Source organism: Perissodus microlepis, chromosome 4 (genome assembly GCF_051167445.1).
Source record: "Perissodus microlepis isolate ML-2025 ecotype Zambia chromosome 4, ASM5116744v1, whole genome shotgun sequence".
NCBI lineage: Eukaryota > Metazoa > Chordata > Actinopteri > Cichliformes > Cichlidae > Perissodus > Perissodus microlepis.
In genome coordinates this window covers 1,243,073-1,265,375 of record NC_140464.1, presented here as the reverse complement: position 1 = coordinate 1,265,375, position 22,303 = coordinate 1,243,073, and the positions used below count along the sequence as shown (strand labels likewise).

The 22,303-nt window shown below is 43.4% G+C and overlaps 2 protein-coding genes across 2 annotated transcripts; both read right to left on the bottom strand.

Moving 5' to 3' along the window:
• Nucleotides 1-2,087: 2,087 nt before the first annotated feature.
• Nucleotides 2,088-6,941, bottom strand: LOC146387929 (GTPase IMAP family member 9-like). The gene is made up of 2 exons (XM_084924958.1): nt 6,804-6,941; nt 2,088-3,549 (listed from the first exon to the last, which is right to left on the bottom strand). Exons 1-2 carry the CDS (start codon nt 6,856-6,858, stop codon nt 2,930-2,932), a joined length of 675 nt encoding a protein of 224 aa, XP_084781084.1. The 5' UTR covers nt 6,859-6,941; the 3' UTR covers nt 2,088-2,929.
• Nucleotides 6,942-18,369: 11,428 nt separating this feature from the next.
• LOC146387928 (GTPase IMAP family member 9-like) lies at nt 18,370-21,139 on the bottom strand. Its single transcript, XM_084924747.1, has 2 exons — nt 21,046-21,139; nt 18,370-19,822 (listed from the first exon to the last, which is right to left on the bottom strand). The coding sequence occupies exons 1-2, from the start codon at nt 21,056-21,058 to the stop codon at nt 19,077-19,079; spliced, it is 759 nt and encodes a 252-aa protein (XP_084780873.1). The 5' UTR covers nt 21,059-21,139; the 3' UTR covers nt 18,370-19,076.
• Between the last annotated feature and the right edge of the window lie 1,164 nt (nt 21,140-22,303).

Sequence of the window (22,303 nt, the reverse complement as noted above, 5' to 3'; positions counted from 1 at the left end):
GCGTCTGCCCTCTGGTGGCCACAGGAGAAACTACACCTGCTGGTCTGTCTGGGTTTGAAACGTCTGACACAGGCTGAGGTTAAAGGGTGAAGTGACCTGAAGTGTCTGCAGCCACGATGAGAGCTGATCCACATCAGCTTTACACTCCAAGACTCACAGTCTGAAGACAACATCTGGTTAAGTTCAGCTCGATGTTCTCCAGACCCAGCTGTGAGCATCAGTGTGATGGATCCATCACAGTGTGAATCACCTGCAGCAGGTTCATGGCTGTGACGCAGAGGAGCAGAAAGCAGATGTTTGGTGTATGCTGATCTTTGATCTGTTTCTGATAATTCGCCACAAAGTGCATTCTGGGTAAACTTTGAACACTCATATCAGCATGTGGGATAGTTTTCTGCTCAGAACAACTTAGAGCAAATAGAAAGGTGTCCTTTTACCTGGATTTGATGCAGGATCACCTGAGTCAGAATGATTTTATTATATCATCATATTTAAACTCTGAATGTGACGTCACTGGTGGTCACATGCTCTCTTTAACAGTTTGGATCAAAGGTCCTGAAGAGTTTTTTTTAAATCCTTGAAGTTTCTGGATCTCAGAGGCTCTCGGGATCTGAGTTTTTATTTATTCAGGCTTTTATCTCTTAATAGCTGTTATATAAAATAATACTTTACATAATTCAAACAGCTATAATTTAATATATCATATGAACACAATTTATAATTTATTAAAGATGATTGTAAAATAAGGTGAAGCATGTTATAGCGAGGGACCACTGTACACATGAAACAGAAGACTATCAAAATAAAACAGGAAGTGCAAACACTCAGAATAAGTCCTAAGACCCAGGACCAAGTGTTTTCTGTCCGTTTCCTGACCCTGGACCGTGAATGGAGGGAAGATCAGCGCTCTTGATGCTCTCAGCAGACCTGATTGTGTGTTGCAGTCTGGGCCTGTCCTGCTTCCGGCTGAGCCAGACAGTGATCGGTGTGCACAGGACTGACTGCATGATGGCTGTGTAGACGACGACCAGCAGGTTGTGGCAGGTTGTACTTCCTGAGTTCCTGCAGGAAACACAACCTCTGCTCGGCCTTTGTCCAGACAGAGTCTATATTTGTATCTTTGTATTATTGTAGGCTCTTTACATTATAAAGTGCTTTGACGCAACTGTTGTTGTGAATTGAAATAAATTGAAAAAATGACATTGAATTGAGTGAATCCAGCCTGGTGTCCGGTCAGACCTGCTGACAGTGTTTCACCTTCAGGGCTGTCTGACTCTCACAGCTGCTCTGCTGCAGCTCTGACAGGCTGAAGCTGGAGGCTGTGTTTCCTCCCCTGAGCAGCAGAGGGCAGCGTTTCACTGAACAGCCCGGCTTCACAGCTTCACCTCTGAGACTCTGCTGTGAGTAGAAACATGTTCAGTTTGTTTCTGCTGGGATGTTTTACTGTCTTCATGCTGAATGGAGCTCCTGCTTCACTTTGTGAGTCACAGTTTGGTCCGTCAGTCAGCTGCAGATGATTTTATATCCATGTAGAATCAGACACTTTAAAGCTTTCAGTGAAGTTGTTTATGTTTCATTTTCTCAGTAAGGTTCAGATCTGTCAGTGTTCAACTATCCTGTGCATGTGTATGCACTCATTCCTGTTTGATGTGTCTAATTATTGAAGAATAAACTGTTCACATCAAACATTTGTGCTCAGTGGTTCAGGTGCGCTTGAAGGTTGGAGTTTATCTCACTGCCAAGCCTGGTGGGTTGACACTTACTGGGGATTTACACCAAAGCCTGACAGGACACGCTGGGAATGAATACCAAAACGATGAGTTGTTGATTGGGTTGTGTTTGTGTCTGAGAGAGGTAGAGATATCTGTCTTTCCAGAGAATAGTGGTGTGTGAGAACAAACCGCAGCCCCGAGACGGGCAGATCCTAGAACCAGGTTGAGGTGCTTCCATAGCAGCACTCTGAGCTGTGAACGATACAGGTCAGCCCGTCCAATCTCCCAGAGGAGGACATCTGAGAGCGTTCTCCTGTGGAGAGCTCCTGGAGCTCAGAGACGATCAGGACACAAAGAGAAGAAGACGTCTGTCTTTCAGCAGGTTATCAAGAACCTACTTCTGTTTTATTACATGCGCGAGGTTATACAAAGGCAACAAGTGAAACAAGTCCGACATGTACAGGAGAATGACCTTTGACCTGAGCAGAGAGAACACAACCCCCTGGAGTCACTGAATTAACCACACCCTGATTTCTCCATCAGCCTGTTTTATACCACATCAGTGCCCATAGCAACCACTTAGCAACCACATTTCCTGTGTCCGATCCGATCGATCTGTCCAACACACAAAAAGACATTTAAAGACATTACTGTGTGTTATCTCACAGATCACCACTGGATGTGAAAGCAGTCACAGGTTAATGAAGATAAAAGTTCACTTAACATCCAACAGGTCACTGCAGCAGATCCAGAGTTGGGCTTCACCTGTTTTTATCCTGTTTCAGTTGTTTCAGACTCACAAGAGGAAACATCGTAAAGCCAAAATATTAGAAACATCATCTGAATCTGACATCTTCTAGTTTTTTATTAACATGTGGCTCATACAAAACCTGAACCCTAAACTCTGGTGACCTGGTGAATGTTCAGTTGTAAATAATAATGTACAATGATGATGTGTTCATGTACAAAAAGCTCCCATCTGGCAGGGTGGTGGAGGAGTCCCACAGCGTGGAGCTCAGAGCCTCCAGTCATTCAGCTGCTTTTGGAAACTCGTACAATCGAGCTCTGAGACGTCAGCAGCAAATCCAAACACCGCGGTCGTTCTCCTCCTCATCACTGTCTGCTGAGCGCCTCACAGACTTTCTTTTAGATGCTCCAACACAGCTAAACATCTGGTTCTGGTCAGGTTTCCAGACTGTCCACTTCCTGTGATATATTCACACCTGACGTTTTTCGTCCTGCTCGTCCGGTTTTCCAGCCTCTTGGAGCATGTCAGGAGTGTAGAAGTAATCTTTTCCCATCGGTGTTATCTTCTTCAGCAGCTCGGTGACCTGAGCAGGACTTTTGTCTTTAATGTTAAAAGCAAAATATCTCCACTGGCACTGCTCAATGAGTTTCCTGAGGTGCTCATTCTTTTTCATGCCCTCTTTTATGTTAGCTTCATACTCTTCATATTCATTTCTATGGGTGAACACCACTGTTGTGTAGGCCAATGCACGTCTGCCAAAGGTGCGCACAAAAACCTCCAGTACCTTTAATTCTTCAGAAGTGATTATACCGAACCTCAGCACCAGCAGGAACACATGAGGACCAGGACTGGCAAGATCAATGGATCGCTTGATCTCGTTCACCAGCTCATCTTCATGTTTTCCAGGTTTAAACAGACCTGGAGTATCAACAACAACCACTTTTTGACCTTCCACAGTGCTGTGGGATTTCTGTGTGCGATCTTTGGACGAATCCTTTGAGGTGAAAGTCTCTGTGTTCCCCATGATGATGTTTCCTAGAGTACTTTTACCAACCGAGGTCTTCCCAAACAGCACGATCCTCAGGTCATCTGTTGGAAGAATATTAGTATGTGAGAACTGTCCCAGTCACGATCTCTTACAGCACTGACATAAATCATAAAGCAGCTGCGAGGAAGGAAATATAAAACATGAAGGCAGGAGGAATGAACAATCAGCATTTATTAACAAGGAAACACAAAGTCTAAGGAGCTTAGAAATCCTCAAAAGAGGATCCTCTCTTTCGAGGATGCCAATGTTCATATTTTGGACAGAGAGGACAGATGGTTTGAAAGAGGAGTGAAAGAAGCATCTATGTCCACTGTGAGCGACCATCTTTGAACAGAGGCGGTGGTTTACGACACCAACTGTCTGCCATCTATAATCCAGCTTTGAGTTCCCTCCCCAGACGCCTTAACGCCCACTCACATCCTGGGCCATCTGACCTCAGGAAATCACATGATAAGGTGGGGCCAGGTTTCACAATGAGCTCACCTGAAACCCTGGCTGATTGTGACCCACACCTGTTTCCACACCTTTGCTCATGTGATTAGGTAGAGGATCATTAGGTCACTCCCACTGGACTTAAATCTGAGACTCTCCACCATTTTACCCTAGAACTGAAGAACCTTCTCGGATGAGAGGTGAAACGTCTTCAAGCAACTTAAGAAAGTCCAGAAGCTTTTCTTTCTAAGCTCCTTAGAATACGATGACTTTCACAGACAAGGAAACACAAAATCTTTCAGCAGAGACACAAAAAAAGATTCCCCAAAATTCAGAGTGGGAAACCACAGAGTGCAAGATGAGGATCAAAGATCAGGATACAGTGTTCTCTCTCGTGCCATCTCATGTTTCGGAAGAACAACCTCTTGACTCTCAAACGTACCTTCTACTATCTTTGGGTCTGTTTTTCAGATCTGGGACTGAGGAGCAGACTGAGAGATACGTGGATATATGATATGTATATGAACATACTAGAATGTTCATATACATATCATATGGTAATAAACTGAAAAAATATTCTCTTAAAATGTGTAAAAACATCAGTTTGTGCTGAAGAGAAGTGAACAACCTGTAGCTACAGCTGTAAAATAAATGTAGTCCTTGAGTAAAAGGTAGAGAAGGGAAATTTTAAGTAAAGGGGTCTTTTTACATTAGAAAACATAGCTAATAACCAGAAGTGTAGCACTGCCTGAGCTCATACAGGGGTGTGAAGAAGTCTTTGCCTCCTTCTTGATTTCCTTGTTTTTTTGAATATTTATCACACTTGAATGTTTCAGATCATCAAACAAATTCAAATAGTAGACAAAGATAAGACAAGTGAACACAACATGCAGCTTCCTAATAAAGGTGTTTATTATTAAAGATAATCCAAACCCATATGGCCCTGTGTGAGCGAGCGATGGACCCATAAACCTAACACTTGGTTGGGCCACCCTTAGCAGCAACACTGCAATCAAGCCTTTGTGATAACTGCCAATGAATCTTCCAGCACTGTGGAGGAGTTTTGGCCCACTCATCTTTGGAGGGTTTTTGAGCATGAACCAACTTTTTAAGGTCATGCCACAGCATCTCAATCGGATTCAGGTCGGGACTTTGAGGTCACTACAGAGTCCTGCTGCAGAACCCAAGTGTGCTTCAGCATGAGGACAAAAAGGTGTGGCTCTAATCAGGAATGGATATAATCAGAGTTTGGAGAAACCTGGAGTCGGGATTAATTTCCTGGTCAAGTAAAGTTAGCTGACTTAAAGCTAGCAAAGATGCTGCAACCAGCAACTCTAAGCTGCTGATTAATATTCTGATGTTTTCTCTTTTTTTTTGGGTGGTGGGGTCCAACCCGGGCTTACTGGGCTTAAGCCCGGGTAATCTTATCAGAAGCCCGGGGTCTTGGAGTGTAATTTGTTTCATAGTTAGATGCCTCACTGACAACTGTATAAAACAAAAACTACATGACGCACAGTCGTAAATCCCCCCTAATTTTAGTATGATCCGAGCTCAGGCACTGGGCGACTGAGCACTTACACATGTGAGCGAGGGGGAAGAAGCTGCTGCCTGCGGGTTTGCTGCAGACAGAGGAGAGCTTAGTTTGACCAGGTACCAAAGCAAATCATTCCTACTGTACAAATAATGTAAATATGACGGTGAATCACAAAAGATTGATATCAAACTGATCACTTGACCCATATTAGGTTACTTGTTCTTCGAGTGAATCAACAAACGGCGAAATGAAAAGCCGAACAACAACAATGCTGTTTTTTAGAGAGTCTTAGCTTACATGTGTGTTTATTTCACATTTTCTGTTGTTTCCCTCCACGGCTAAACAAAGCACTCTAAACCGGTTTCAGTTATGTACTGATGGACACAAAGGAAGTTAGCTCGCTAGCTTCCATCTAAATACAATATAGCATGTCCTGACTGAGGGGGTTTGCAATCCCTGGGCTGTAGCTACATCGTAAGGTTAAAACTGAGCTTAAATAAATGATTAGCGGTAATAAAAGCCGAGGGAGGTCAACAGTGATCACTGACTGTTTTAGGAGCTTTTTGATATTAAATAGAAGAAAATACAAAACATTAAACATGGTAACAACACAAAAGCCATATTAAACACAGACTACTTTAGGCCCGGAAGCAGGATTCGTCACATCATCACTTAAAGACTGGATAGGGCTAAGCCCCGGGTGTATAAAATGGAGGCGGAGCCAGCCATTTTATACACCCGGGGCTTCCAGATTTCTTTATTTGAAAATGACCAACGAGAGCTGACTTTATCACCTGATGATGATTTTACAGCTCATCAATAGTTTTTCTATAAAATGAAAGGATCTGATTATTCAACAACTTTGTTTTAAAAGTGCGATAAAAATATTCACATTAAAAAAACAGAAACTGTTTTATTTCATGAGCAGATGATACATTTAAAACTTTTATTAATATCAACTCATCAGCTCAGAGTTTTATAAAACTTGAATAATTATATATTTATAATTTCTATTATTGACTCAAATATTAAGAGTCATATGAGATTCATTTGGTTATTTTCCTCTTATCTGTGATATAAAATCTTTACAGCTTAAAAAAACAAATGATTTCTTTGAGTGCAGCTTGGTGCTAATCAAGCTTTAAACTGAGATTCAATGATCAAACCTAACATGTGTGAACTAAAAACACATTTCAGACTGAAACTGAAATCGTGTCCCAGTGATTTAAGCAAAGAGCTGCTCCTGTTTCATGTTTCAGGAAATAATGACTGTCCCAAAACTCAAAGCACACACCAGCCTGAGGATCACTGCAGGACAAATACACTCACCCATGGGCTGTGGATCAATCAGTACCTTGGTCTCCAATGCAGTACGACCATCCATGTCTTCTTCTGACTATTTACATTTCCAACTCACCTCTATATTCGAGTCTGCTCCTGGTTCCCGCCCCTAAACTTCAGCTGTCCAATCAGAAGTCCGGCTGAAAGAAACCAATCAGAAGGCTGAAAAAAGTGCATCATCAGAGTGCATTTCCACAGGTCTGCCTCCCCACACTTAACCTTCTGAAGACAACAGGAAAGATCGCAATAAAACAGCATTAATGTGTTTGTTATTCAGATCAAACATGTCAGGATGAGATGAACCATCAGCACTGAAGCACCAAAACCTGCAGTTCCTCTAATGTCCAGCAGAGGCTCCTGCACTGACTCAGTCCCATAGCCCCCATGGTGAAATGTCCAACTTTACAGTGGAAATAAACATGTGTCTGAACTGGACCTCTCCTCTGTGCTTTAGAGAATTTTTGCTCTAATTGTGTAATCAATAATTTGGCTGCTGTGTGTTTAATTGTGCCAATAGGGTGAGCTGCAGTTTTGGGGATTGGAATTCTTATTAAGCACAGTTTAGCAGGAATCTGGGCCTGTGTAACGCACCTGAAATGCATTTTTCTGGAATTTTTGGTTATTGTTCCTTTTCTCACTGTTTAAATAAACGCACCATTGAAACTATAGATCGTTCATTTCTTTGTTAATGGCCAAACTTACAAAATAGATTCAAATAATTTTTCCTGACTGTATACTGAGAGCGTCTGGCAGAGGCTGCTGTCGGGGAGATCTGAAACTCCTATGTCAGACAGAACTTTGACAGAATCCCAAGGAAAGCTGGGACACTGAGTCCAAACAGACCACCTCCATTACTGATGTAGCTTCATGGAACTATGGCTGTAAGGTGGTTGGTGTCAAGATCGCTGGATCCTGGTACCAGGGTTTTGAGTTTGGGGATATTTATATTTTTGATCATCTTTGTATTTTGGTTCTATATTCTGTATTGTCATCTAGCCTTCTGGCTATAGTTGTCAGGGTTCCTAGGTCGTTGACCCAGTGTTTTCAGTTGTTCATGTTCTGTATATTATTCGCTCATTGTCATTTCCTGTTTTGTTGTGCGAGTTCCCTTCCTGTGTCATTAGTCGGATTATGTTCAGCTGTGTACTCACCGGTCTCTCATTATTATCCTCATCTGTCCGTGTATTTAAGGCCTCAGCTTCCTCCTGGTCATGGTCTTGTCATTGATGTTGTTGTTGCTGTGTTCAGCTCAGTCAGCCAGCCATCTCCTGCTCTCTTTGTTCGTCCATTCCAATAAACATCCTTATCCTGCACCGTGAGTCCTGCGTTTGGAGTCCTGCGTTTGGAGTCCTGCGTTTGGAGTCCTGCGTTTGGAGTCCTGCGTTTGGAGTCCTGCACCGCGTTCTCCCACCTGCTGCCTCACCTGCCCGTGAGCATTCACCACGTAGAGTGGGCGTCACCCTCCGAGCTTCGGCTGCTCACTCCCTCGCTCGTTGCTCGCCCGCCAGCCGCTTCATTCACCGGCCCTTCCACCTCGCCATGGCACAGTGGCTCCGCCTTCCCTCTCGCCTCAATGTAGGCTCCCTCGCTCAGCCGCTCAGCTCCCTCCACTCAGGAGAAGTCAGGCTCACGCCACCGTCGCGGTCCCCATTCGGAGCAGCAGCATCAGACTTTTTTCCTCCTCCTCGTCACCACAACCCAGAGACTGTTAATTCTTCAAACACTCTAATGGCCACTGCGTCCTCCTAAACCAAAGACTGTTTACTGTGACTTTAATCCTCCTGTTTTCAAAGAGACTGTTTCATCATCCCAGGCTCCCGTTAAAGACATTTACACCACTAGATCAGATAATTCCCCTCATCCAATCACTATTTCCTCACCCATTGCTCAGACTTTTCCTGCTAGCAGGGCGGCTCAGATTCTGCCTTCCCCTTCACCTGTTTCATCTTCTCAGGTGAAGGCGGCTAAGGCTCGGCCTGTCCCTGTGGGAGCTCCTCAAGCAGCTAGGGCTCAGCACGTCCCCGCACCCACACCAGTTCCACGGGACGATGCTGCTGATGCCCAGCCATCACCAGTTCCCAGTGTTGGGGAGTAACAGAATACATGTACAGCCGTTATGTATTTAAAATACAAAATCTGAGTAACTGTATTCCCTTACAGTTACCATTTAAAAGGGTGGTATTCAGAATACAGTTACTGTGTTTAAATAAATGGATTACATGGCGGTCTTTTCCTGTTTTATATGCTAGGCTATGCCCTCTATTTTTAGTAATTCCAAAAATAGAGGGCTAACAGTCGGGTAATTTGGAACCCGACGTATCAGCCAGAGGTCCCTTTACTACGGTCCGGAGCCGCGGACCTGTTTTATATACGCGCCGAATAGTTTTCTATACGAGATCGCTGCAAAAAGTGCAGCCTTACCTAATGTCCACCTACTGTTACTCATTTATATTAAGATTTAAACATCTAGCTGGTGTTGGTGTGGAGAGTAACCTTCAGTAATGAATCACACAGCAATAGGACATTCATGTAGTTGTAAAAAGCTTAAGAATATATTTAGTAATCCAAAGTATTCAGAATACGTTACAAAATACATTTTGGGGCATGTAATCTGTAATCTGTAGTGGAATACATTTTAAAAGTAACCTTCCCAACACTGCCGGTTCCTGTGTCAGCTCCCAGGACGAGGGCAGCTGAGACCCAGTCTACCCCTACACCCATTCCTGTTCCTCGGGTGGGGGTGACTGGTGTCCAGCCAGCTCCTGAGCCTGTCCCAGCGTCCAGGGTGAGGGCGGCCAGGATCCCACCTCACCTCCCTAGAGGCTCAGTTGAGACTCTCCAGCCTTTGTCCTCACACTCTGGAGGCTCAGAAGAGCAAGCCTGTCCACCTGTCAGTCCACCACTTCATCCACCTCCTCACCCAGCTTTCCAGGCCCTAGCACAATCTGCTGCACTGTCACCATCCTTAGCTCAGTCTTCAGCTCAGCCACCATCCCACTCTCCCGTCCAGTCTCTGATTCAGTTAACAGTTCATCCTCCAGTTCCACTCCCTGACCTGCAGCCACAGCATGCAGAGCCGGCTGTGAGCTCTCCCGCTCCTCAGCCAGAGGTTCCCGCAGCTGCTGGCCCTGTCTTGTCGTCACCACCGGCAACTCCCACACTGTGGCCTGCAGCTCCCATGCCGTCGCCTGGTCCTGCGATCACCTCGCCTCGGGTTTGGCATCGGCGGCAACCTTCCAGGCTGCTGACTGGACTTGGACTGGACTAACCCTTGCAAGAGCTCGGTCCCCATAGCCGTCAATAAGTGGCACTCGTTCCCGGCAGGTGATGGACTCTGCCAGGGCTGCCCTTTGTTACCAATTCTGTTCATAATTTTTATGGACAGAATATCTAGGCGCAGCCAAGTGACGGAAGGCCTTTGGGTGGTCTCAGACTCTCATCTCTGCTTTTCGCGGATGATGTGGTTCTCTTGGCTTCATCGGGTGATGGCCTCCAGCTCGCACTGCAACAGTTTCCAGTCGACGGTGAAGCAGTGGGAATTAGGATCAGCACCTCCATATCTGAGGCCATGGTCCTCATCTAGAAAAGGGTGGAGTGCCCACTCCAGGTCCGGGACAAGTTCCTGCCCCGAGTGGAGGAGTTTAAGTATCTCGGGGCCTCGTTCATGAGTGACGGGAGAAGGGAGCGGGAGATCAACAGATGGATTGGTGCTGCGGCTGCAGCGATGCGGCCGCTGTACCAGTCTGTTGTGGTGAAGAGGGAGCTGAGTGTAAAAGCCAAGCTCTCAATTTACCGGTCGATCTACGTCCCTACCCTCACCTATGGTCACGACAAGCGGCGGAAATGGGCTTCCTCCGATGGGTGGCTGGCCTCTCCCTTAGAGATAGGGTGAGAATTTCAGCTGTTCGAGAGGGGCTCAGAGTAGAGCCGCTGCTCCTCCACATTGCAAGGAGCCAGCTTTTTTTTTTGTTTGTTTGTTTTCTTGCCTGTCCCGTTCGGCTCTTTTGCATCAGAATTATTGTCTAAAGGTGAAGAAAGATGCCCAACGGATTTACTTTACCAAGTGGACCATCCCAGCCTTGCTGTAATGGTCTGTTTGATTCACCTTTTATTGTTTATTTTATTTTATTTTCACTTGTTAAATACGGGACAGACTTGACTGGGGAAAAGAAAGAGAATCACCTGTTGAGAAAGAAAAAAGAGAAAACAAGCAGAAGAAGAAAAAAAGAGCAACATAATAAACAACATGACGATGATCTATGTGAATATAACAGTAAATACTACATATTAAACATTATTGTGCAGCACGTAAGATCGACAGCACACAGTGTGCTTTGAGGTAGGAGCCAAAAAGGGTGCAGTTTGTGTGTGTGAGCACCCGTGTGTACACCTGTGAGCATGGACACGCTTGTATTAAAAGGTTCCTTCATGTAATGATCTGCTAGAGGGTGTGGGGGGGGGGGCACAGCCCCGTCCTCCAGGGCATGAAGCAGGTATGGAGGAGATCAAAACTCCAGACATCCAGAGGCCCTCAGAACACAAGAGACCAAGGAAGACCAACAGAGGGGCAGCCGCGCCACTGTCCCAGAAAGAGCTGAGGAGAGTCCCAGATGAGGGGTCACTCAGCAGCCGCGGAGCAGAAGCCAGGGGGGGTTGCAGTGACGTGCCCGTGAGCTCCGCCGGCAGCCAGCTGTGCCAGAGTGACCGAGCCCCAGGCCGAGAGGCCGAGGGCACCCCACCCCCGAAGTGGCCCGAGCGAGCCCCAGGCTCCAGGCCCCGATAAGCAGCCGCCAAGGAGTGAGCCGGTGTGTACCTGGACGCCCATCCCCGGACACAAAGAACCACCAACGCACCGATGTCTGAGGGCGTCTGCCACTGGCAGGGGGAGTGGTGGTGGGGGGAGATAGGCCTCCATACCTTAGAGGGCCTGAGATGTCCCCAGAGAGGTGGCGTCTGATACCCGACCTGACATATAGACACAGACATGACACAGAACTGCACCCAGACCCAGGTGGTGTTACCTTTTTCCCTGGGGTGGGGAGAAGCAGACCGCCCCGACTCCGCAGCAGCAGGGAGGCCCCACACTCCAGACCCCAGTCGGACGGCCAACTCCTCCTCCCGGCCCCCCGCTCAAACAGCCGGCCGCAGAGAACGGGGGTGTGAGAAGACTCCAAACCTCCCTCCGCCCGCTCATATGTAGTGTTGATGCATGTGTGTTCTAAGGTGCATTTAAAACCCAGGAGGGCCTGGAGCTACCTGCCAGAGAGCAGCAGGTAAGCATAGCCCCTCCTGCTAGCCCTCAGTGTCTACGTGTATTTAAAATTGAGAGGTGGGCAACGACGCCAGGGGTGAGGTTGTACACCCTGATGGTGTTTTGGAGTCCGTGTAGCATGCCCACCCCCAAGATCCTGTATGTATGTGTTATGAGAGTGTGAGTAATGTGAGTGTCTAAGTTGTGGGATAAAATTGAGGCACAGACAGCCAGAAGGGGACAGAGGGGGGGGATGCCTCCCCTGCACCCTGGTGACACACCTTTACCCCAAGGCCCTGCATGTGTGGGTGATTGTGGTGGAGCGGGAAGAGGGAGGCAGCTGGAGATGGGGAGGGAAGGAAGGGAGGGGCAAGTGACCCCTCCCTGGGGCCAGCTCCCCCGCTGACCCCAGTAGGCACCCCCACACTCTGCAACCCGCCAGGGAAAGGGGGGCCCAGGCCCCTCCGGACTGAGGCCTAGTACAGCAGCGCCGCCTGGCCCCGCAGAGCCCAGGACAGCCCACCCGACCCCACCACAGAGAAAACTGCACCCACCCCGTCATCCACTCATCTTCCAGACTACATGAATTCAATTCAATTCAATTCAATTCAATTTTATTTATATAGCGCCAAATCACAACAAAAGTCGCCTCAAGGCGCTTCATAGATACAGAGAAAAACCCAACAATCATATGACCCCCTATGAGCAAGCACTTTGGCGACAGTGGGAAGGAAAAACTCCCTTTTAACAGGAAGAAACCTCCGGCAGAACCAGGCTCAGGGAGGGGCGGCCATCTGCTGCGACCGGTTGGGGTGAGAGAAGGAAGACAGGATAAAAGACATGCTGTGGAAGAGAGACAGAGGTTAATAACAGATATGATTCAATGCAGAGAGGTCTATTAATACATAGTGAGTGAGAAAGGTGACTGGAAAGGAAAAACTCAATGCATCTTGGGAATCCCCCGGCAGCCTACGTCTATTGCAGCATAACTAAGGGAGGATTCAGGGTCACCTGGTCCAGCCCTAACTATATGCTTTAGCAAAAAGGAAAGTTTGAAGCCTAATCTTGAAAGTAGAGATAGTTTCTGTCTCCCGAATCCAAACTGGAAGCTGGTTCCACAGAAGAGGGGCCTGAAAACTGAAGGCTCTGCCTCCCATTCTACTTTTAAATACTCTAGGAACAACAAGTAGGCCTGCAGAGCGAGAGCGAAGTGCTCTAATAGGGTGATATGGTACTACAAGGTCATTAAGATAAGATGGGGCCTGATTATTTAAGACCTTGTATGTGAGGAGCAGGATTTTGAATTCAATTCTGGATTTAACAGGAAGCCAATGAAGGGAAGCCAAAACAGGAGAAATATGCTCTCTCCTTCTAGTCCCTGTCAGTACTCTTGCTGCAGCATTTTGGATTAGCTGAAGGCTTTTCAGTGAGTTTTTTGGACATCCTAATAATAATGAATTACAGTCGTCCAGCCTGGAAGTAATAAATGCATGAACTAGTTTTTCAGCGTCACTCTGAGACAGGATATTTCTAATTTTAGAGATGTTGCGCAAATGGAAGAAAGCAGTCTTACATATTTGTTTAATATGTGCGTTGAAGGACATGTCCTGGTCAAAAATGACTCCAAGGTTCCTCACAGCGTTACTGGAGGCCAAGGTAATGCCATCCAGAGTATGAATCTGGTTAGATACCATATTTCTAAGATTTTCAGGGCCGAGTACAATAACCTCAGTTTTATCTGAATTAAGAAGCAGAAAGTTAGCGGCCATCCAGGTCTTTATGTCTTTAAGACATTCCTGCAGTTTAACTAATTGGTGTGTGTTATCTGGCTTCATGGACAGATAGAGCTGGGTGTCATCTGCATAGCAGTGAAAATGTATGCTATGTCTTCTAATGATGCTGCCTAAGGGAAGCATGTATAATGTAAACAGAATTGGTCCTAGCACTGAACCCTGTGGAACTCCATAATTGACCTCAGTGTGTGAAGAGGACTCTCCATTTACATGCACAAACTGGAGTCTATTAGATAGATATGATACAAACCACTGCAGTGCAGTACCTGTAATACCTACAGCATGTTCTAATCGCTCTAATAGGATATTATGGTCGACAGTATCGAACGCTGCACTGAGGTCTAGCAGGACAAGCACAGAGATGAGTCCACTGTCAGAGGCCATAAGAAGATCATTTGTAACCTTCACTAAAGCTGTTTCTGTGCTGTGATGAGCTCTGAAACCTGACTGAAACTCTTCAAATAAACCATTCCTCTGCAGATGATCTGTTAGCTGTTTGACAACTACTCTTTCAAGGATTTTTGATATGAAAGGAAGGTTGGAGATTGGCCTATAATTAGCTAAGACTGCTGGGTCTAGAGATGGCTTTTTGAGTAAAGGTTTAACCACAGCCAGCTTGAAGGCCTGTGGTACATAGCCGATTATTAGAGATAGGTTGATCATATTTAAGATCGAAGAATTAATCAATGGCAGGACTTCTTTGAGCAGTTTTGTAGGAATGGGGTCTAAAAGACACGTTGATGGTTTGGAGGAAGTAATTATTGAAGTTAACTCAGAAAGATCAATTGGAGAAAAAGAGTCTAACTTAACATCAATGGTACTAAGAGTAGCTGTAGATAATATTACATCTGTGGGATGATTACTGGTAATTTTTTCTCTAATGATAAAAATTTTATTTGTGAAGAAGTTCATGAAGTCATTACTAGTTAACGTTAAAGGGATGGTTGGCTCAACAGAGCTCTGACTCTTTGTCAGCCTGGCTACAGTGCTGAAGAGAAACCTGGGGTTGTTCTTATTTTCTTCAATCAGTGATGAATAGTAAGATGTTCTGGCTTTGCGGAGGGCTTTCTTATAAAGCAGCAAACTATTTCTCCAGGCTAAATGATGATCCTCTAAATTTGTGACACGCCATTTCCTCTCCAGATTACGAGTCATCTGCTTTAGGGTACGTGTTTGAGAATTATACCACGGAGTCAGGTACTTCTGATTAGAGACCTTAGTTTTCACTGGAGCTACAGTATCCAGAGTCGTACGTAGTGAGGAGGTGAAATTATTAACAAGATAATCGACCTCTGTTGGGGTAGCGTTCAGATAGCTGCTCTGCTCTGTGTTGGTACAGGGCATTGAAGATGATAACAGTGGGTGGATTATATTCTTAAACTTAGTTACAGCGCTTTCAGAAAGACATCTACTTTGATAAAATCTACTCTCCACTGCTGTGTAATCAATTATTGTAAATGTAAATGTTATCAGGAAATGATCAGACAGGAGAGGGTTTTCAGGAAACACTGTTAAATGTTCAGTTTCTATGCCATATGTTAAAACAAGATCTAGAGTGTGATTAAAGTGGTGGGTGGGTTCTTTTACATTTTGAGAGAAGCCAATTGAGTCTAATAACAGACTAAATGCCATGTTGAGGCTGTCATTTTTAGCATCTACATGGATGTTAAAATCACCCACAATAATTATTTTATTTGAGCTCAGAACTAAATTAGATATAAAGTCTGAGAAATCAGACAGAAACTCTGTGTAAGGCCCAGGTGGACGATAGATGATAACAAGTAAGACTGGTTTCTGAGTTTCACAGCTGGGGTGGACAATGTTAAGCATCAGGCTTTCAAATGAATTAAAAGTCTGTCTTGGTCTTTCATTAATTAATAGGCTGGTGTGAAAAATTGCTGCCACACCGCCCCCTCGGCCTGTGCTTCGAGGTTTCTGGTAGTTAGAATGACTCGGGGGTGTTGATTCATTTAAACTAACATAATCATCCTGCTGCAACCAGGTTTCTGTAAGGCAGAGTAAATCAATTTGTTGATCAATTATTAAGTCATGTACTAACAGAGACTTGGAGGAGAGAGACCTAATATTTAATAATCCACATTTCACTGTTTTACTCTTTGGTTCAGATGTGGATACTGTATTGTTCTTTCTTTTTGATTGTTTATGTTTAAGTTGTTTGTTGCTGGTTTTTAGTTTGTTTTTTGTCTTTTTGGAAGCTGACACAGTCTCTATGGAGATGGGTTTTTGGGGGGGTAGCAGGAGGAGAGAAGCTGCAGAGAGGCGTGTAAGACTGCAACTCTGCTTCCTGGTCCCAACTCTGGATAGTCATATTTTGGGGGGTTTAATAAATTTGTCCATATTTCTAGAAATGAGAGCTGCTCCATCCAAAGTGGGATGGATGCCGTCTCTCCTAACAAGACCAGGTTTCCTCCAGAAGGTTTGCCAATTATCTATGAAGCCCACATCGTTTCTGGGACACCACTCAGACAGCCAGCAATTTAAGGAGAACATGCGGCTAAACATGTCACTCCTGGTCTGATTGGGGAGGGGACCAGAGAAAACTACAGAGTCCGACATTGTTTTAGCAAAGTTGCACATCGATTCAATATTGATTTTAGTGACCTCCGATTGGCGTAACCGGGTGTCATTACTGCCGACGTGAATTATGATTTTACTGAATTTACGTTTACCCTTAGCCAGCAGTTTTAGCCTCTAGCCTTTAGTCTCTAGCTTCACATGTCTGAGAACAGAATCACCAATTACCAGAGTTTGACCCCCGGCGGGTGTGTCACCGAGTGGGGAAAAACGGTTAGACACATGAACGGGTTGGTGGTGTACCTGGGGCTTCTGTTTAGGACTATGCTTCCTCCTCACCGTGACCCAGCCGCCCTCTTTCCCCAGCTGCTTGGGGTCTGCCGGGGAACAGCTAGCGGGGCCTACGCTATCTTCGGCTGCACCAGCTACAGGGGCCTGGCTAGCTACGGGTGAATGAAGGGTGCGAAGCCGAGTCTCCAATTCAGTAATCCTGGCCTCCAGAGCTGCAAATATGCTACATTTGTTACAGATATCATTACTGCTAAAGGAGGCCGAGGAGTAACTAAACATCTGACACAATGAGCAAGAAAGTGCAGGAGGGACAGGTGAAGTAGCCATGGTGCTAACGAGTCGGCTACGAGCTAAGCTAAGCTAGCGAAACAGTACAGAGACAGTGAGTGAATACTTTGGCTATAAATTAGGTAGTGAGTACACAGAAAGTGTGCTTCGGATGAAGCACGTGAAGATTATACTATGAAAGAAGAATGTATTTAAAAGTTGTTAATTAAATTGCTAAGCAAATAAGCTACTCAGAAACACCACTGTGTTTGAGCAGGAACAGGAAGTGATACTCTACCGCAGAGCGAGCGAACACCAAGTGACAGCGCCACCAAGAGATCAGTTAGCTTAGACACTCACATTACTCACACTCTCATGAGACAATAGACGCCCAGGCTGAAATCTTCCCCCCACCTGGCCCCGGAAGAAGATGAATGGATGGATACATGGAGAATAGAATAGAATAGAAAAACATTTATTATCCACATCAATGGAAAATTATTTTGGGGTTAACAAAGCCATAAAAAAATCAATCAAATCACTTCACATCAACCCACATTCATGAATACACACGTACAAAACTTCAATACAACAACAATAAAAACACATCAGAGCATCTCATTGTTCAGGACACTGACTGCTCTTGGCACAAATGAGCCCTTATACAACTTTTCACTAGCCAAAGGTATCCTATGACATCGTCCCGAAGGCATTCATTCAGTCGGCATAAAGAGGGTGTTCAGGGTCAGCAACGGCTTTCCTCACAACAGCCCAATGATACAGCTGATCCAATGAAGTTTGACGTCAACCAGTAATTTTTTACAGGGGTTCTGACAATCCTGTTCAGTTTGTTATTAATTGCCAGTTAGGTTACTACATTGCACTGAAATATTCAGCTTAGGGATGCTAGGAGGCAACAAGAAAAAAGAAATGAGACAAACCTGTGGAGGCAGATGTTACCATCATTCCTGAGAGACACCATGAAATCGATCTCTGACTAACTCAGCTGCTGCTGCTGATTTCTTTGTTTGTGTGTGATAATTGTTTGAATTCTTATTAATGTCATTTACAGGAAACCATAGTTTATAGAAGTGAGGCTTACAATCCAGTCTAATGCATGCCCGTGTTTGTGCTGAACTCTATGAGCCTTGCACAAGAGGTCAAAGAGAGGCCATATCAAAACTTTTCACAATAAGAGAATGTTAGCATTGGTAATACAGCTGCAGCCATAAATAGTAGCACATACAGGTTTTTGTTTCAAATAAAGAGCTCATTCCTTTATATTTACATTCCAACTAGTACTGGAATAAAGTTAGAGCACAACAAACTCCATTTCATTTCATTTCTACTCAAATCAAGAAGTTTAAGTTTAAATTCCCAGAGGACTTAGCTGTTTTATTCAGTGTTTTCAAATGTTGCATCATGTTCCAGTCAGGCATCCTTCCTCTGTGGAGTTGCTTCTTTCTGTCTTTTAATCAGAGCAGGAGGAGAATTCAACCCAAAGGCCTCCTCTTACACATGGAGACAAAGACACTCAGTGGTATTTTAACTTTATTATATAAATGAATAGCAAGAAACAAACATCACACAAGTACAGAAAGAGTTCAGGCAGGTGACATGTAGCAAGTCAAAAGTCCACATTTTAACATTTTATTTATTTATTCATTCATTATTTTGATGAAATAATGAATGAACTGGTTGTTCTAAATTGCCACAGGTGTGAATTTGAGTGTGAATAGTCTTTGAAAAACCCCACCTGCTCCTCCACACACAGCAGCGGGGGTGGAGCAAAGATTTAACAGTTTAGGAACAGTTAATCCCCCAAAACATATTAAAAGTAAAAGCAAAAAAGAAAAAAAAACATTTTAAAGCATCCAGACTTAATCTTTCACCTAGTAACGATTTAACTAATTTTGATTATAAACTGCTGACATGTACAAACCCAAAACCTTAAAATATAATGAAAGCAGAACAGAAACATTTAAAAATCCTGCGGAATATCTTTTTGAGCATAAACATTGTGTAGACAGAGATATTCATGAAAACTATCATCTAATCTCATCAAAGGAGAAATCTCTGTGTACAACAGACAAAATCACTCTGAGAGGCATTTTTTCAGGGGCCTCATAGCCATTCATCAAACTCCTTTGCCAGGTAAGAATTAAGCTGTATCAGTTCCTCAGCTGATTCTTCACCCAGCACAGGAGTTAACAAGCCCTTGGCCACAGAGGTCAGTTCCCTGTTTGCAGCACTGACCTGATATATTGGTTTCAGCCTGTTCTTATGTTCTTCCAACATTTCCTTGGTGTAATATTCTTTGCCCTCTGCCTTGTTAGTTTGCACCACCTGATTGATTTTGTCCACCAGCTCCTTTACCTTTTCAGTTTTCTGCTCTTTTTCACCTTTGTTGTTAAGGACACAGTAGTTCTCTGTTTTAAAACCAACTCTCTGAGTAAACTTTGTTATCTCATCCTCAGCTCCATCTACATGAGTCATCAAGAGGAAAAAGTAAGGCCCTGACGCGTCGCCAAACATCTTCTTCAGGACTTCCACTCGTTTCTCGTCTTGTGTGTTATCGCTCTCCCATTTTTGCACATACAGGAACACATGAGGACCCTGATCAGCCTCAAACACGGATGCAGTGATCTTATTCAACACTTCCTCTTTTTTATAGTTGGTGTGGCACAGACCAGGAGTATCAACTAAAACCAGTTCTTGGTTTCCAATACGTGCCGTCTCCGTCTTCCACGGTGTTGTATCTGAGAGAAGGGGGTTCTTCTCCACAGCAGGTTTACCCAGGAACGTGTTGATGGTTGAAGTCTTCCCAGCTCCAGTCTTTCCAACGAGGATAATCCTCAGCTTCTTTTGCTCTGTGAGAGAATTGAAATAACATATTTCATTGTAATTATAATATTATATGACATATGAGTACTGCAGCAGTTAGAGTGCAAACAAGACAGGCATGGATGTAAACAGGAACTGATGTTAGCTTAAATTGTGCCAAACTGCATTTATTTCTTACTTTCTTTTGAAAGAAATATCTGTACTGTTGCACTCATCTGAGAATATGGTTTGAAGAGCCCTTGACTAATATATTCATGAAAATTAAAGCCTGGAAAGCTGTTTTTCCTTCCTGTCAAAGTCTTGAAGTTGCTTGATCAATGAAAAAAATGTCATTAATTAATAAAATCTATTAGTAATCCAGTAAACTGCTCCATGCCATAAAGTTAAAGTATTAGATTATGGTAGAAAATAAAATACATTTCCAAATATCCAAAATAATATATATGGCAAACCAAGTAGTGAAGGGCAATGTGAAAGCATCTAACTTTAAACATAAATATGATTACTAAGCAATAAAAACTAGAATTAAGTGAATGCTAAACAGCTTCAATTGTTTCAGCTGTACAGTTAAATAAATCTATACTATCAATGCACAATCTTAAAACTTTATTTTATTATCAGTAACTTTGTTTTAAATTTTGTTCCAAAAATTGTGTCAGTTTAATTTAATCAAACTGAAGTGAATCAATGAATTGCTATATGTGTGCTCAGAGATGATAAGTGAAAGAAAAGCGTAAAAGTGAGTCACTGCGAATGCCCAATTTTTCAGATTTCTGACATTTCTGATGTTCTGAGCAGCATCAGAGCATCAAGATTTAATGTCTCAGTCATCCGGGTCATGGTAATCTAAGGAGCTTGAAAAGAACAGCGATCAGACTTCTTTGAGTTTCTTGAAGACAACTGTCCACAGGACGAGAGGTGAAACGTCTTTAAGAAACTCGAAGAAGTCTGATCGCTGTTCTTTTCAAGCTCCTTAGATCTAAATTTAATGTTTTAAGAGTTATTTGAGAGAAAAGCTCATTTGTTTGGTGACAGGCTTTGATAATATGTCAGTACAAAAAGACAAAGAAAAACACCTTCAGATACATCCTGAAACAAGGTAATGCTCATGTGATAAAGGAAATGTTTTTTTCTGTTTGTTAACAACACATGCAAACATTAATTACAAGAGAATAAGTTCAAATATGTATATGCATATATATATAAAGATCTACACACACACACACACACATGTATATAATGTACTTACCACAATTGGCCATTCTGTAGATTCTTCGTAGATGTGGTTGGTTGCTGTGTCGAGAGCGTTGCGTGTCTTGAGAGTCGTCAAAGTGCCTCGTAGTTCAATACTTTGTCACTTCATGTTTATATAATAAACGTCTGTGTACTTCCCTCCCCTTGAAGAGAGGTCACCAAACCAGTTTTAGAAAGAGCCAACCAATTACAAAATAGAAATCAGAATTAGATGCAGGGCAAAAAAAGTAAGTAAAAAGAAGCCACCAAAGAAGCAGATTTTATGTTGGTTTTTGATACATTAAAGCCACATTTTTAAATTTGGTTCTATATTTTCTGTTGCTTTGCTTGGATGCATCGGTACAAACAGGCCAAATATTGAGTGATTAAGACAATCACAGCAAAGTGGAAAGCTCTAAAATTTTGATGAAAGTGATGTTCAATTTAAACACATGTTCAGTTTTACAACAACTGTAGACGGCAAGGTAATTATTGTTACCTAAAACTAGACTTGAGAAGACATTTTGGTTCATTAAAAACTGAAACTATATTTTTGAACTTAGAAAACTAACAAAAATAGAACAAAATGATGAAGGAAATATCCTTAGTTTTAGTTTGTATTTTGTAAATATTTGGTCATATTTGTCAGATCAATCAGATCTTGCCTGATGAGGTTTGATGGACGTATTTATTGAGATTTCAGATGTCTATAAAACTCTGAGTCCTCTGCTTTCAAAAGGTCTGCAAATACTTAAAAAAACCAACACTCAAACTAATCAAAACAAACAAACAAAAAGTTTTCAAACAGAAAACTTTAAACTTAAATACACAAACTCACTCTGGGAACTGACTGGAACTAAACTGCAATATGTTTTCTCTGTATTATGGTAGGGTCTTTAAAATGTAAAACGCCTTGAGGTGACTGTTGTTGTGAATTTGGCACTGTATAAATAAAATTAATACAGTGCCAAACAGAAATGTACAAATAAACTGAACTAAATTGAATTTAAAATGACAAAACTAATTAGAAAATACAATATGGAGTAACTAAAGTAACTCAGGTAGACAGTCATGTGGGAAGGGCTGCATGAGTGCAGTCTTAAGTAATGGCAGATTTGTTGCTAGTGAATTTGAAAGGGTAGTTTTACTTGAAATACCCTTCCCTAAAAGCAGTCACCTATTGCAGCTGGCGTTTGGTCCCTTAACACTGAGTGTCAATCTATGAAACCAACACTGAAGCACCAAAAACTGCATTTTCTCTAATACTGCATCTC

Bases quoted from the DNA above. Each gene is read 5' to 3' on its own strand.
- LOC146387929 (XM_084924958.1), bottom strand. From the start codon at position 6,858: ATGGATGGTCGTACTGCATTGGAGACCAAGGTACTGATTGATCCACAG. The intron at 3,550-6,803 runs GTGAGTGTATTT...TTCTTCCAACAG, and splicing joins GATTGATCCACAGCCCATGG to ATGACCTGAGGATCGTGCTG.